The 15,547-nt window shown below is 45.0% G+C and overlaps 1 protein-coding gene and 1 long non-coding RNA gene across 2 annotated transcripts in view; both read left to right on the top strand.

Annotated features, from left to right (window-relative positions):
- The first annotated feature begins 248 nt into the window (after nt 1-248).
- LOC122319509 lies at nt 249-1,608 on the top strand. Its single transcript, XR_006245114.1, has 2 exons — nt 249-1,445; nt 1,498-1,608. It is a non-coding gene; the product is annotated as an uncharacterized LOC122319509 (long non-coding RNA).
- Nucleotides 1,609-3,372: 1,764 nt separating this feature from the next.
- LOC122319461 overlaps nt 3,373-15,547 on the top strand; it is a 55,884-nt gene continuing 43,709 nt past the window's right edge. Inside the window, exons 1-3 of the mRNA XM_043206787.1 lie at nt 3,373-3,583; nt 3,654-6,713; nt 9,095-9,313. Of these exons, the coding sequence (XP_043062722.1) occupies nt 3,373-3,583; nt 3,654-6,713; nt 9,095-9,313 (3,490 nt within the window). The remainder of the gene's footprint in view (nt 3,584-3,653; nt 6,714-9,094; nt 9,314-15,547) is intronic.

Raw genomic sequence — 15,547 nt, forward strand, 5'->3', positions numbered from 1 at the left:
CGACAGAGAGAGCAAACCGCACTGTGAAGACAATGATAGCGCAGTTTGCCGGACAGAACCAGAGGAATTGGGATGAAAGGTGGCCCGAAATCATGCTGGCTGTGAATTCCAGTGTTTCACAGGGCCGCGAGCCAAGACTACCGAACGCACTCCATGACAGAGAAACGCTAGGTACGGGAAGGCAACCAGAGTCACCGGAAGGAAACGCTGAGAGGATGAGAGAGGTCTTCGAGATTGTGCGCAGGAACCTAGAGAGGGTGTCCCAGGACCAAGCAAGGCATTACAACCTGCGGAGAAGGCAGTGGAAGCCAAGCGTTGGTGAAGTGGTGTGGGCCAAGGAGCACCATTCGTCTAAAGCGGCTAAAGGGTTTGCGGCCAAACTAGCTCCGAGGTTCGATGGACCGTACCAAATTGTGGATTTCATATCGCCGGTGATATGTAAGATTCGCCACCGGACGAACAAAAAGGAACGCACGGTACATGTCAGCGACCTAAAACAGCAGGATCAGGAGGAGAAGGGTGGCAAGAACGTGGAGTCGGATCCATCGGAAGGCATGCAGGAGAACGACAACACCTGAGAACGGACTGGGTTCGGCAGCCGTTCTAGCGTCAGGCCGAGGCGAGAGTCAACGGATGCAGACTGCGAGTCCGACAACCATTACAGCGTCAGGCCAAGGCGAGAGTCAACGGCTGCGGACCGCGAGCGAACCAGAGTGTTCCCGCGACAACCACCACCAGGGAAGAGTAAGGCACAAACGACGGGAAGTTGAGAGTGACAGCACCTGAGAACGGACTAGGCTCGGCAACCGTTATAGCGTCAGGCCAGGGCGAGAGTCAACGGGTGCAGATTACGCATCCAGCAACCGTTCTAGCGTCAGGCCAAGGCGAGAGTCAACGGAAACGGACCACGAACGAACCAGAATCCTGCCTCAACAACCACCGGACCAAGGAACCCACATACTCCCGAGGAAAGGGGAGGGGCGGTACAGCAGTACCGCAAGGCATGCCAAATGAGTCTGCGGGGAAAAAAAGAGTCGAGGATTACAAGGATGAAACGTTTTGTTTATACTCCAACTTACCGCCAAAATTTTGTTTATAGTCATCAAAGCTTAGTAAAGGGGGCGCCTCGATCACAAGGCGGTCGATCGGCACTCGATAGTGTCAATCGATGGGCAAAAACATCAACATGACGGGTCACACTACGGAAATACCAGGGTCACCAAGTGGCAACGCCGCCCCAACGGGAGTTATCGGGATCTATCGGTGACAATCGATCAACGGCGAATGGTGTGACCAGATGACGAGAAGACGAAAATGTGGAATGCGGGAAGAAGAGCGTAGAACGAAGAAGCATCACGGATGTACATATGAGCGGCAAAGTTTGAAACTAAGAACGAGGAATACAGTCAAAGGAGATCGGCGCAAAAGTTGGAGGACACACTGCGGTGAGCTAATAAGTTAAGTTAGTTGCAATTGTGAAACATTGAATTCTTCCAGAATAAAACGTGTTCTACTACCACGGATTAGTCTGCCCTTTCTTTCGGGAACCAATGCGTGGGGTAGCCGTTTAAGGCAACTCCATGTGACGCACGACGACAGCCTTTTATTCGCAGTCCTAGGGCGACTCCAGGGGCAACTTGCGCTGGAATGACGGTTTAGACGGCCAGCTAGAGAGTTGCCGGAGCTGGAGTGACGGTTTAGACGGCCAGCGAGGAGGATTTGTGTGAGCGCAGCCAGCGCTACGTACCGTCAGAGGAGTCGCAGCCAGCGACAGTGGCGTCGCAGTCAGCGACATAGAGGGACGCAGCCAGCGTCGAACGCCGTATATATAGCAGCAGCCAGGATCCAACGTGTCGAGATCTTATCGCTCCGGATTGAAGTGGGGTAAGTTTGACGGAACACTGGTTTCGTGTTTTTCTCTATATTCTTATATATGCATACATTCCTGTGCCAATATTATTTTTATACGACTAGAAAATTTATGTATGTTTTTGTAATAATAACCGAAGGACGGTATAAAAAAATTCTTTTTAGGTTAGCCTCTTCCTGGCAATACATTTCATTAGTAGAAATTAAATGTTCAATGTTCAAGTTTGTTTAAAGAAAAATAAGCGGCAAGTTTTTAATTTGCAAAGACAAGAGCTCTTAGAGCGGCGTTTGTAGTCGTGAATAGCCAACAATTTTTGTTGACGTGCGCACCGATGTCCGGTGAAGAATTCAATACTCCCCGCTAAAAACAATTATAGTCAACTTCGCATAATCGTTTTATGATAGCTGTCGCGGATTGAATATTGTTATCGATAGGCTAGTTAGTATTTTTGAGAAGTCCAAATGTACGAACGGGTCGCAGCCAGCGACAAGGAGACGCAAGAAGCGTCATTTGTGGAGACCGCAGCCAGCGGTCAGAAGGCGCAAGGAGCGCCAAGCATCCGTGGCCGCAGCCAGCGGCACGAGGCGTCAGAGACGCCATTTTGGGCGCGCAGAGGCGCCGCCATTTTGGAGCTGGGGAAGATGCAGCATTCCCCCAGGAAGAGTGCCCGGCTGAACGGAGGGGAAGCCACCCCTATAACAACAGTGAGTCAGCAGCCAGCCAGTAGTGGAGCAGGAACTCGGACGCGGGTGAACATCACGGCGGCGTCGATTCCTTGCCCGGCCACTACGGTGACTACAGTAGCTTCCCAACCTAGAAGTACTGCTGTCACAGCTGCGAGTTCAGTACCGGAGGTGAACCAGCCCCTCGCGTTGGAACTCATGGAGAGGATCGCAGCGTTGCAGAGGGAGCTTGAGAAGGCTAGATCCCTGGAAAGTGTGAGCACCGCCAATTGCGCGCCAATCGCAGTTGGCCCAAGCGCAGTTGGCGCCAACAGTGGAGCGTCGGGGTGGCCGCCATTTTGGAGCGGCCAGCCAATACCCACATCTAACGGAGAGGCCTTACATAACGGGGTCGGGTCGGTGCCATACAACGGTGACGGTGCGAGCGGTGCGGCCTGTACGCTGCCGCCATCTTCGAGTGGACCGCCATTGCTAACGACTAGCAACTATTATGTGGAGCCACTGTGTGCAACAGGCACTGCGCAGCCAGCGCATGGACTCGTGCTACCGGGCGTGAGCATCCACAATGCGGCAACAGCATCGCCACTTGTCGGATCCTACGCCGCGACGACGCCGAGTGGAATCCAGGGAGCATATGGGCCAAGGAAGCTTCCGGACTTGCCTATATTTGGAGGGCAGCCCGAGGAGTGGCCGATCTTCAGCTGTGCGTTCGTGGAGACGACCCGAGCGTAGATCATTCCCTTCGCAACCCGAGTGAGTAACCTGGCGGCCTTCTTGCAGTCAGCGAAGGCGGAGCAGCACCTGGGGAACCCAACCCTCATGGAGGAGCTTGTGGCCAAGCTGCCAACGAGCAAGCGAGTGGATTGGGCCAGGCATGCTGCAACGATCGCGCCCTTTTCCACTGTAGTCCACTTCAGCGCATGGCTACAGGAGTACCCAAACGTGGTGTGCACGGTTTTGTGGAGGACAGCATGGAATATTGAACTGCAGAGAATTTATTGGAGCTTCGCCACAGGAAAGGTGGAGCAATGTGAAGAGGCATCGGCTCTGCTTCAATTGCCTGCGAAGCGGGCACACGGCTAGATCCTGATATACGCAAGGTGAGTGCCAGATTAATGGATGCCGAAGGGAGCATCACCGTCTGCTACATGGTGCGGACGAGGAGCGAAGGCCGCTGCAGCGAGGTGGCTTCAGACGCCACGAAGGGAACCAGCAGCCAGCAGTTTCCAGACGCAGCCCGGCCAGGAGGCCTTCGCTACGAGATGGTCACAGGGACCAGGAGAGGAACCGGCAGCCAGCCGTTCCCAGCAACAGCCTGGAGAGAGGAGCTCCGCGTGAAGCGGAAGCGCCCATGCAGAGGAATTTGAGCTGCGTTGACGCCGAAGGAGGCCGTCTACTGTTCCGTATACTGCCGGTTACGCTGTACGGAGCGGGGCGAAAGGTGGATACGTATGCGCTCCTAGATGAGGGATCCTCCGTCACGATGAGCGATGACGAGCTACGAAGGGATCTTGGAGTGCAAGGAGAGCGTCGGCAGCTAAATATCCAATGGTTTGGAGGTAAGGCAACCAGAGAGCCTACCAACGTGGTGAGTCTGAAGATAAGTGGAGTTGGAAAGCCCACTCGCCATGTATTGAAAAACTTTTATGCCGTTTCGAGCTTGAGTTTGCCGATGCAGACATTGAGCCGACGAGATGTCCAGGGCGTGCACAGGGATGCGCGTCTGCCGATGAAGCCTTACAGCAACGTGGTGCCGAAGCTGCTCATCGGCCTGGATCACGGACATCTGGGGTTGCCACTTAGGACGAGGCGGTTCGCTCGAGAGGGACCGTATGCGGCCGCAACCAAGCTGGGCTGGGTTGTGTTTGGGCCTGTAAGTGGGCAACCGACCACGCCGTCACCGAGGTCCTGCCTACTTGCCGTGTCAGTGGATGACGCGATGGAAAAGATGGTGGAGGACTACTTCGACATGGAGAATTTTGGAGTGAAGCCCGCGCCGCCGGTCGCAGCCAGCGACGATGTTCGGGCCCAAAGGATACTCGAAGACACCACGGTGAAAGTGGGGCGTCGCTACCAGACGGGATTACTCTGGAAGGACGACCACGTTGTGCTGCCACCGAGCTATGAGATGGAGTACAGGAGGCTGGTCAACGTCGAGAAGAAGATGAAGCGCAACAAGCCGTTGGCGCAGGAATACGATCGGATTATAAAGGATTACGTGTCTAAAGGATACGCGAGGAGGCTGCAGCCGGAGGAGGTCGCGGTAAGGAGCGATCGCCTATGGTATTTGCCACATTTCGGTGTCGAAAACCCAAACAAGCCCGGCAAGGTACGGCTTGTGTTTGATGCTGCAGCCAAAGTTGGAGGAACCTCGCTAAACTCGGAGCTGGACAAAGGGCCTCAGCACTATAAGCCTTTGCCAGCTGTGCTCTTTCATTTCAGAGAGGGAGCCGTCGGAGTCTGCGGTGACATCAAGGAGATGTTCCACCAAGTGCTGATCCGACCCGAGGATAGATGTTCCCAACGATTCCTCTGGAGAGATGGCGACGACGAGAGAGATCCGGATGTCTATGAGATGAACGTAATGACGTTTGGAGCAGCCTGCTCGCCGAGCGCTTCGCATTACGTGAAGACTATGAATGCCCTGAAGTATCGGGATTCGGATCCGAAAGCGGTCAAGGCCATCACCGACTACCATTATGTCGATGACTATGTGGACAGTTTCGCTACAGAGAGCGAGGCTATCAGCGTATCTACCCGAGTGAAGGAGATACACAAGGATGCTGGATTCGAATTATGCCAGTTTTCATCCAGCTCACCCACCGTGGAGACGGCTTTAGGACCTGGTCGAGTCAAGAGCGTCGGATGGGGTGAGGCTGAAGAGAAGATCCTCGGAATGCGTTGGCAAGTAGCAAAAGATGACTTCAGATTCAACGTGGAGTATCATCGAGTGCCAAGCAGCGTCCTGAGTGGAGATCGAGTCCCTACGAAGAGGGAATATTTGAGCCTGGTGATGTCAACGTTTGACCCCCTGGGATTCCTGTGCTGCCTCATGGTTACAGCGAAGCTGCTGCTGCGAGAGATTTGGAGGCAGAAGATCCAGTGGGACGAACCACTACCGGAGGAGTTAAGCAAGATGGACGCCGTGGGACAGTTCCGATGTCCGCGCCATTATTTTGGGCGTGGAGCAGTCCGGGCCGTAGAGTTGCACGTCTTCGCGGATGCTAGTCAGGCAGCATTCGCGGCGGTGGCCTATTGGAGGGTCACATATGAGGACGACGACGTGCAGGTGAGCTTCGTGAGTGCGAAGACGAAGTGTGCCCCAATTAGAACGATGACGATCCCACGGCTGGAGCTGCAGGCAGCAGTTCTTGGAACCAGGCTGATGAACACTGTCAAGGAGGAGCACAGTGTGGTCATCACGGACCTGGTGTTATGGACGGACTCTAAGACGGTGCTGAGATGGATCGGCAGCACCCACCGCCGGTATAAGCAGTTTGTTGGCAACCGAGTGGCGGAGATTTTGGAGTCGTCGAAGGTTTCCCAATGGAGATGGGTGCCTACAGCCGACAATGCGGCTGATGATGCGACGCGGTCGCAGAAAGGAGTCGACCTTAGCCAGGAATCAAGGGGGATAAGAGGACCTGCATTTTTGAGGCAGCCAGCAGCCAGCTGGCCGGGGCCTGAGGAAGGAACTGAGCGTGTTCCAGATGCCCCTGATGTAGAAGAGATGCCCAGTGAGTTTGCATTAGTTGCGGCAGACGATTTTGTTATTCCGTTTCAGAGATTCTCGAGCTTCAGTCGCCTGGTGAGGACCACAGCCAGGGTCCTACGGTTTACGCGCTGGTGCCGTAAACAGCGAAACGAGCTCGAGGAATACGGCCTTACTGCAGCAGAATGTAAGGACGCGGAGAACCTGTTGGTCAGACAGGCACAATTGGAGTCGTTCCCCGACGAGATGATGTCGGCGGAAACTGGACAGGACGTCGCTAGATCGAGCGACATTCGAGGGTTGGTGCCCTACCTACGCTTGTGCGCCGCGAGAAGTGGTGCCGCCGAACGGAGCACATCCACCAGGGTGATATGGTCTTCGTCTGCGATGCTGCCTTGGCCCGACGAGAGTGGCGCAAGGGCATCGTGGAGGAGATCTACACACTGCGGTGATCTAATAAGTTAAGTTAGTTGCAATTGTGAAACATTGAATTCTTCCAGAATAAAACGTGTTCTACTACCACGGATTAGTCTGCCCTTTCTTTCGGGAACCAATGCGTGGGGTAGCCGTTTAAGGCAACTCCATGTGACGCACGACGACAATAGCCTTTGATTTTTCTATTACCCAACAATTTATTAATCAATAAAGATGTGTTATTTATTTAACTACAAAAAAAAGAGTAGGTAAACCTTTTTAAAAGGGGGGCTGATGCGAGAAGTGCAGTAGGCCAGAAACGATAACATAACGTTTGACGGACAACTTTGACAAAGGGGATCGTATAGCGCGGCCCGCGACGATCCATCAGGCATGCGGACGAATGAAGGAGTGATTCCCACCCGCCGAAAATTTTTCCGATCGTTTTACGATCAAGCTAGAGCTTGGGGGGCACTGAGGACTGCTGATAATGTATAAAATGCTTATAAAATGTATTCTCGTTATGTTGGAGAGGTGAGGGGCTTACCAAGACCCCACGCCCCAAAATCGTCGGGCTTACGCTGGCAACCTGTTTCCGGCCTTACTCCTTACCCAGGACACGGGCACTAATACACCGACGTAACAAGACCGACGAAATTTACATTCCAGTGAGAACAGGCGATTGTTTGCCTGTGGCAAGGTCGATTCAATAGGCGGTGCCTTCTCTTTAAAAGGGTAGTCGACGACATAAGCCCCGTCCATCGCTTATAGGTGGCAGTAAAATTACGCTCTGTAGGATCGATAGCGTCCAAGAGAGCATGGTTGGATTGAATGCTGTCCATTTCCATGAAAAACGAACCATTGTTCCTAGGTCTGCTTGATGAGTAATAGCAGTAGTAGGATGATCATCGCAGGCAGAATAAGAACCTGCAATAATCCAACCAAAAACAGTATTGAGCGCGATAGGAAAGTCGTTACCAAAAAATGTCTTCCTAACTTGGGCTGGGAGTGATGACGGCAGCGAGTTGAGTATAAACGAGACCAATTCGATAGTTTGACTCGAATGACAAGAGCGCAGCTTGACACGCGACCTCGGGTAACGCCCGTGCTGTTGCCGGCGAGACCAAGAAGAGAAATTCGGGAGAGAATTCGCCTACTCGCTGAACAAATGAGTCCGATGCCAAGATTGTAGATCCAGTGTTCAAGAGCAACCTATAGGTTGCAGTATTGCCCCAGACTACAATGACGTCAGCAAGGATGGTTGACAACAGGGTATTGTGCGTTAAGTTGTTTTCTGCGGGAGGCTCGCTACCAAAGTGATGACCTTTACGAGCTAGCGGTTGATTGTGGGTAATTATAGATACCTCGCATGAGACTAGTGGTCGAGCACGCCTGTCGACACTCCCTGGACACTATGATGGTTGCGGTAACTTAGCATTCGGTTCCTTTAAGGTATGCAGCCATCTAAGAGGTTTATGGTCACTAGAAATTAGAAATTGTCATCCTAGTAAACTATGTCGAGCATTTCTTTTTCAATAGCACTGTAATTTAACACGTGTTCATTAAGTTAAACATTTGGTCGTTAGTTTTGCTATGTCTGCACAATTCGGTATAAATTTATGATAATAACCTGTTAATCCAAGGAGAGCTCTGATTTCTTTTACCTTTTCGAAATGAGTTATGAATCTATGGCTTTAACTCTAAGAGGGTTTGGTTTTATGCCATTAGGGCTTACGATGGGACCACGAAAACGATCTTCTTTTTTGAGGAATTCACATTTAACTAGCTGCAATTTTAGATTTGCTTCTGCAAGTTTTGAAATAACTTGTTGTAATGCATTTAAGTGTAAGGGATGAGAAAAAAAAACTGTAATATCATCCAGATACACAGAACTGTGTTTGTTAAGCAACGGTCGAAGTATATTACTGAAGACATTCAAAGATATTCGTAATTACGGCTTTTGGTGGAAAATAAAGTTTTAGATATTGATTCTGTGTTCATTTCAAAATGATGGAAATCGATAGTTGTGAAATACTTATCTTTTTCCAATTTACCAAGGATTTCGTCCATTTTTGGTTTTGGATATCTGTCGGGAATAGTTATTTCATTGAGATTTAAATAATCAATAATTACTCTATACTTCATTTTTCGAGAAGCATTCGATTTTTTGTACTACCCAGGTTGGACTATTGTATGGTGAATTATTTTCCCTAACTCATCCCTGATTAAGTAATTCCTGAACTTGTTTTCGACTTCAATTTCATGCATTTAAGCAAGTTGGTACTGTTTTGAATAAATTGTGGAGTTATGTGTTGTATTTAGGAGGTGTTTAATAATATTTGTAAATGTTAGATTGTATCTTTCCCTATATTGGAGATTTTTAAACTTATGTTAATAAACCTTTCAACCTTATAGTTAGTTACCGCCTCAGCATACACTCTCGGTCGGTGGCGGATGTTGGCAGGCGGTTCGCGTCAAACGGCTCAAGCAGACGAACGACCGTCGGCAAGCGACAATGGTTGTCGGCGGTTCGACGCAACGAGAAGTTCGCCGAGCGAACGGTCGTCGGTCGACGTCAGGCCGGACGGTTCGGGCGGTCGGAGATCGAGGTTCAGTGCAACAAAAAGTTCGATGGTATGAGGCGGTAGGAGAACGGTCGTACGTAACGGTTCCATGGAAGCGAACGTTGCAAACAAGTACAGGGGCGGATCGGAAAACACCGCGGGGCCTGATGTAGGGAAATTAATAAATTAGGGGCTCGTTCGCATGTATTGGGCAGGACGCTGTGCAAACAGGGTGGCTGCTTAGCTTGAGGACGAGACCAAAAGTGGATAATTAGAAATAGGATAGACATTCACATGTATTAGGCGGCGCGCTGTAACGCACGGGGCGGCTGCTTAGCATAGGAATGGATATTCGTATATAGAGAAAAATTAAAATTTTAAATAGAGGAAAATACGACAGAATAAATCAATTTGAAATAAATATCAAAATGAAAAAAAAAATTAAAAAATAAAAATTACTGGATATGAAGAAGAAAAAATATTAATAAAAAAAATAAAAGAACAATAAAGAAAAGAAATTATGCAATCCAGCCATGCACATGTATTGGGCGGCGCTCTGTAACGCACAGGGCGGCTGCCTAGCGTAGGTATGGCTGGGGGTTAAAGAAACTACGCAGTATGTGAGAGAAAATAGAAACACCAAGGTGCAACGACTGTCCGCATTTGGTTCCGAGGCTGTATCGCACAGCCGACGAGCTAGCTTCAGCATGCAAGGTGGACTAGATAAACGGCGATGCCTTAGCAATGACTGTGCGCAGTTGGTTGTGAAGCTGTATGGCAGAGCTGAACAGCTGGCTTCGGCATGCAGGGTATTTTAAGGAATAAGGTATCGGAAGGGAAAATAATAACAAAGAGTGAAATAACATCCAATAATAAAACAAAAAAAAAAAGAAGCGATATTTATTTTGAAACCCCATTTTGTTAAAGTAAGGTTGAATATTGAGGAGTCCTTCCTGATTATTAATTACAGAAACTCCATTTCACACACGGACACAATATACACGCACAATATAAATTATTCCAATAACTGGCATACACGGAGATCCGGTTTTGGCATATACACTTTTTTAATTACTATTACTAAATATTAATATTAAATAGGCAGGCAGAAAGGTAGCTAGGTTAGCAGAAAATGGCAACTATTTGTGTACTAGAAGCGATCACCTTGATCGATTTGGTAGAGATTGTTCCCAAGTATGATGGCGAAGGAGGTAAGCTAGACGGATTTATAGCTGTGGTGGAGCAGGTATTAGGCTTGATCAAAGGAAAAGAAAGGTCGAATATAGGACTTATAGCGCTCAGAGCAGTTAGGAGCAAGATAATAGGAGCAGCGGATAGGGTCTTAGATCTAGATGAAACGAAATTGAATTGGGACCAGATTAAGAGGACATTAGTTTCTCATTTTAAAGACAAGAGGTCGGAGCAAGACCTGATAATGGAGTTGCCTCATATTAAGAAAAGGAAGTTGGAAGTGGAGGCCTTGTATAACAAGGTCATGACATTGAAAAAGGCGCTGGTGAGCCTTGTTAAGTCTAGCGAGCATAATATACTATTGAAAGAAGAGAAGATTAAATGGTATGAGAAAATGGTGTTAAATGCCTTTGTGTCCGCGTTAAAAGGCCCGATAGGGGTGACCATTAGGAATATGCAGGGGCTAAACATAGTGTAGCATATCACTGTTATTAATACCAGGGTATTCGGACCAGCTGATGGACATAAGAGGTAATACCGCACGCGTTGCTTCCGGCCTTGCTCAGATTCGGGACGATGGGTGGGTTTTTCTAAGTGTATTACTCGCAGTGCTGGCGTCGTATGCAAAAAGAATTATTAAATTTCGCGTGCTTCGGGAATTATAGGAAAAGGGCACTCAGATCCGAAAAGAACAAAAAAAAACAAAAGGAAACATTGGGGCGATAGACAGAAAAGAATTTATGAAACAAGGCGACTTGAAAAATTGTTGCTATGGCTGTTTTTATAGCAACTGGTATTAGCCCACCCAACCTTGACCATTTTATTCCGTACAAAAAAAAATAAATAATTTTAAATGGTCCCTAATTTCAAGTTCACGTTTTAACACCCTATCATTTTTAGGTTCAGCATGACCCCCACGGCAGAAAAATTAGCAAATCATTTCAACTTCAAACATTTATTCATAAGACTAATTTTTCATTTAATTTATCCATTTAAATTGACCTAAATCACAACTTCTAAAATGAGCTTATTTATTATTTTTTTTTTTTATGTGAGAGATATGAGAATGGTGCTGTGGGTAGATAATATGTATATGTATGTATAGGTATAGATATGTATATATTTAAAATAGGTATAATAAAAAATATAAAATAGTATATAATAAGTATTAAATATAAAATAACTGCGAATAATAATGATAGGGAAGGCCAAAGTAAGGGGTTCCTTGCATGTTTTAATAAAAAAAAGAATTCCATAGCGAATATATGTCAGCTCAGACGGTGTTAAATTACAAGCATTGAAAAATAATTAGTTGATTAAGAATCGACATGACATTTACTTTACAGAGAGACATCAATTTGACTTTGCGTCGATTTCTACATGATTTTACATTTTCTTTGTCTTGCCTTTGATTTTAGAACAATGGTTGTGCAGACTTACCTCTCCATATCCAGTCGGCGAAAGCGCTTTCGGCGAATCTATAGGGAGGGGTAAAGGGGCTTTTAGATCACTTTTTGTTTTTTTTTTCTTTTTATTATTGATTACTCGATTTCACCTGGCAACGTCATAATTTTGCCCTCATTTTTCTCGACATTTTATTTTAATTATTTTTCATTTTCTTTTGTTAGCACACAATCATCATCGCTTTTATATATGTTTCACTGGACCGATTCTCTTCATTACTTTACCTTATATTTCAACTATTATATTACAATTTATCTTTTTTCTATTTTTTTCATATAATTTTTTTTTTCTTGTTTTTTCTCTTCTTTTTGTTTCGATTTACTTCATATTATTACACAGAACACCATTCTCTCACATGATCATATTCTCCTCACTACATATTCTTTTCTACACTACAAAAAATTATATATAATACAACAAAAAAAAAATAAAATAAAATATAAAACTATAACTAGCCTATTCTCGGCAAAACGAACTTCACTCTTCAATATTTTCGATATTTAAACGTATACGCATATATATATATATATATATATATATATTTATATGCATATATATGCGTATAAGTTAAAATTTTGAAAATATTGAAGAGTGAAGTTTGTTTGCCAAGGAATGGCCGTATCGAGAATAGGCTAGTTATAGTTTTTTATTTTATTTAATTTTTTTTTGTTGTAGTATATATAAGTTTTTTTTGTAGTGGGAAATTATTGAAGTTTGGTGAGGAGAGTATGTTCATGTGAGAGAATGGTGTTCTGAGTAAATATGTGAAGTTAATCGAAACAAAAAAAAGGAAAAAAAATAACATGAAAAAAAATATGATATAAAAAAAAATAGAAAAAACAAGAGAGAACGCTATAGTCGAGTTCCCCGACTATCTGATACCCGTTACTCAGCTAGTGTAAGTGCGAAGGACAGTTTTTGGCGGTTTGTGGGCGTTAGAGTGGGCGTGGCCAAAAGTTTTTTGGCGAATAGATAGAAATTTACAAGACTAATACAAAAATGAAAAAATATCAAAACATTTTTCAAAAGTGTGGGCGTGGCAGCTTTGGGCGGTTTGTGGGCGTTAGAGTGGGCGTGGCAAAAAGTTTTTTTGTAAATCGGTAGAAATTTAAAAAACCAATACAAAAATGAAAAAATATTAAAACATTTTTCAAAAGTGTGGGCGTCGCAGTTTTGGGCGGTTTGTGGGCGTTAGAGTGGGCGTAGCAGCATGATTCGACAAACTTGCGCTGCGTCTATGTCCCTGGAGTCTGTATGCCTAATCTCAACTTTCTAGCTTTTGTGGTTCCTGAGATCTCGACGTTCATACGGACAGACAGACGGACAGACGGACGGACAGACGGACATGGCCAAATCGACTCGGCTATTGATCCTGATCAAGAATATATATACTTTATATGGTCGGAAACGCTTCCTTCTGCCTGTTACATACTTTTCAACGAATCTAGTATACCCTTTTACTCTACGAGTAACGGGTATAAATATAAATTGTGCGTTAATAATAAAATAGTTGAAATATAAGTAAAATATAAGTAAAGAAATGAAGTGAATCGGTCCAGTGAAACATATATAAAAGCGATGATGATTGCGTGCTAACAAAAGAAAATGAAAAATAATTAAAATAAAATTTCGAGAAAAATGAGGGGAAAATGATGTCGTTGCCTGGTGAAATCAAGTGATCAATAATAAAAAGAAAAAAACAAAAAGTGATCTAGAAGCCCCTTTACCCCTCCCTATAGATTCGCCGAAAGCGCTTTCGCCGTCTGGATATGGAGAGGTAAGTCTGCACAACAATTGTTCTAAAATCAAAAGCAAAACAAAGAAAATGTAAAAGCATGTAGAAATCGAGGCAAAGTCAACTCGATGTCTCTCAGTAAAGTAAATATCATGTCGATTCTCAATCAACTAATTATTTTTCAATGCTTGTAATTTAACACCGTCTGAGCTGCCATATATTCACCATCGAATTCTTTTTTTTATTAAAACATGCAAGGAAAACCTTACTTTTGTCTTCCCCATCTTTATTATACGCATTTATTTTATTTTTAATACATATTATATACTATTTTATATTTTTTTTATTATACCTACTCTAAATATATACATATCTATACCTATACATACATATACATATTATCTACCCACAGCACCATTCTCATATCTCTCACACAAAGGAAAAAAAATAATAAATAAGCTCATGTTAGAAGTTATGATTTAGGCCAATTTTAAATGGAGAAATTAAATGGAAAAAATTAGTCTTATGAATAAAATGTTTTGAAGTTGAAATGATTTGCTAATTTTTCTGCCGTGGGGGTCATGCTGAACCTAAAAATGATAGGGTGTTAAAACGTGAACTTGAAATTAGGGACCATTTAAAATTATTTATTTTTTTTTGTACGGAATAAAATGGTCAAGGTTGGGTGGGCTAATACCAGTTGCTATAAAAACAGCCATAGCAACAATTTTTCAAGTCGCCTTGTTTCATAAATTCTTTTCTGTCTATCGCCCCAATGTTTCCTTTTGTTTTTATACCCGTTACTCGTAGAGTAAAAGGGTATACTAGATTTGTTGAAAAGTATGTAACAGGCAGAAGGAAGCGTTTCCGACCATATAAAGTATATATATTCTTGATCAGGATCAATAGCCGAGTCGATTTGGCCATGTCCGTCTGTCCGTCCGTCTGTCCGTCCGTATGAACGTCGAGATCTCAGGAACTACAAAAGCTAGAAAGTTGAGATTAGGAATGCAGACTCCAGGGACATAGACGCAGCGCAAGTTTGTCGAATCATGCTGCCACGCCCACTCTAACGCCCACAAACCGACCAAAACTAGCCTTCGCACTTACACTAGCTGAGTAACGGGTATCAGATAGTCGGGGAACTTGACTATAGCGTTCTCTCTTGTTTTTTTGTTCTTTTCGGATCTGAGTGCCCTTTTCCTATAATTCCCGAAGCACGCGAAATTTAATAATTCTTTTTGCATACGACGCCAGCACTGCGAGTAATACACTTAAAAAAACCCACCCATCGTCCCGAATCTGAGCAAGGCCGGAAGCAACGCGTGCGGTATTACCTCGTATGTCCATCAGTTGGTCCGAATAATAATAACATTGATATGCTACAGAATAATTAATGGCGCCCAAACGTGTCGGCCAACCGGCAAGCCGAGTAGTATATGCTAACTGGCCATCTCCATTGAACAACTTTTGGAAATCAGCAGAAGCTTAGGCCAACTAATCCCTCACGCACACTCTTTTCTAAAATCTCTATCTTTTGTCTTGTGAAAAATAAAAAAATAAACAAACATGCTATTGCAAATGGACCAGGTGGACGAAAGTATCTTTCAATAGATTTTTGGCCCTGGCTCTGCAAAAGTATACATATTTAAACCTAGACTCTAAGAGTTTAGACTAGTGAATGATTTCAAGTAATCGCGCTTCGACCAAAGAGTCTAAGGTTAATTGTATTTTAGTCGAGATAAATGGGAAAGTCGAAGTAAAGGATTTCTGGATGCAGTGTAAGCCTTTTCCTTTTTTAAATTTGCCCGACTTCTATACCCTTCTACATATCTAATAATTTAGCTATTGAATACGATTAGTTTCAAAATAAAACTAAATACCAACGGAGCTAGCTAAATTCTTTGTGTTGAT

This window comes from Drosophila yakuba, chromosome 2L (assembly GCF_016746365.2).
Source record: "Drosophila yakuba strain Tai18E2 chromosome 2L, Prin_Dyak_Tai18E2_2.1, whole genome shotgun sequence".
Classification (NCBI taxonomy): domain Eukaryota; kingdom Metazoa; phylum Arthropoda; class Insecta; order Diptera; family Drosophilidae; genus Drosophila; species Drosophila yakuba.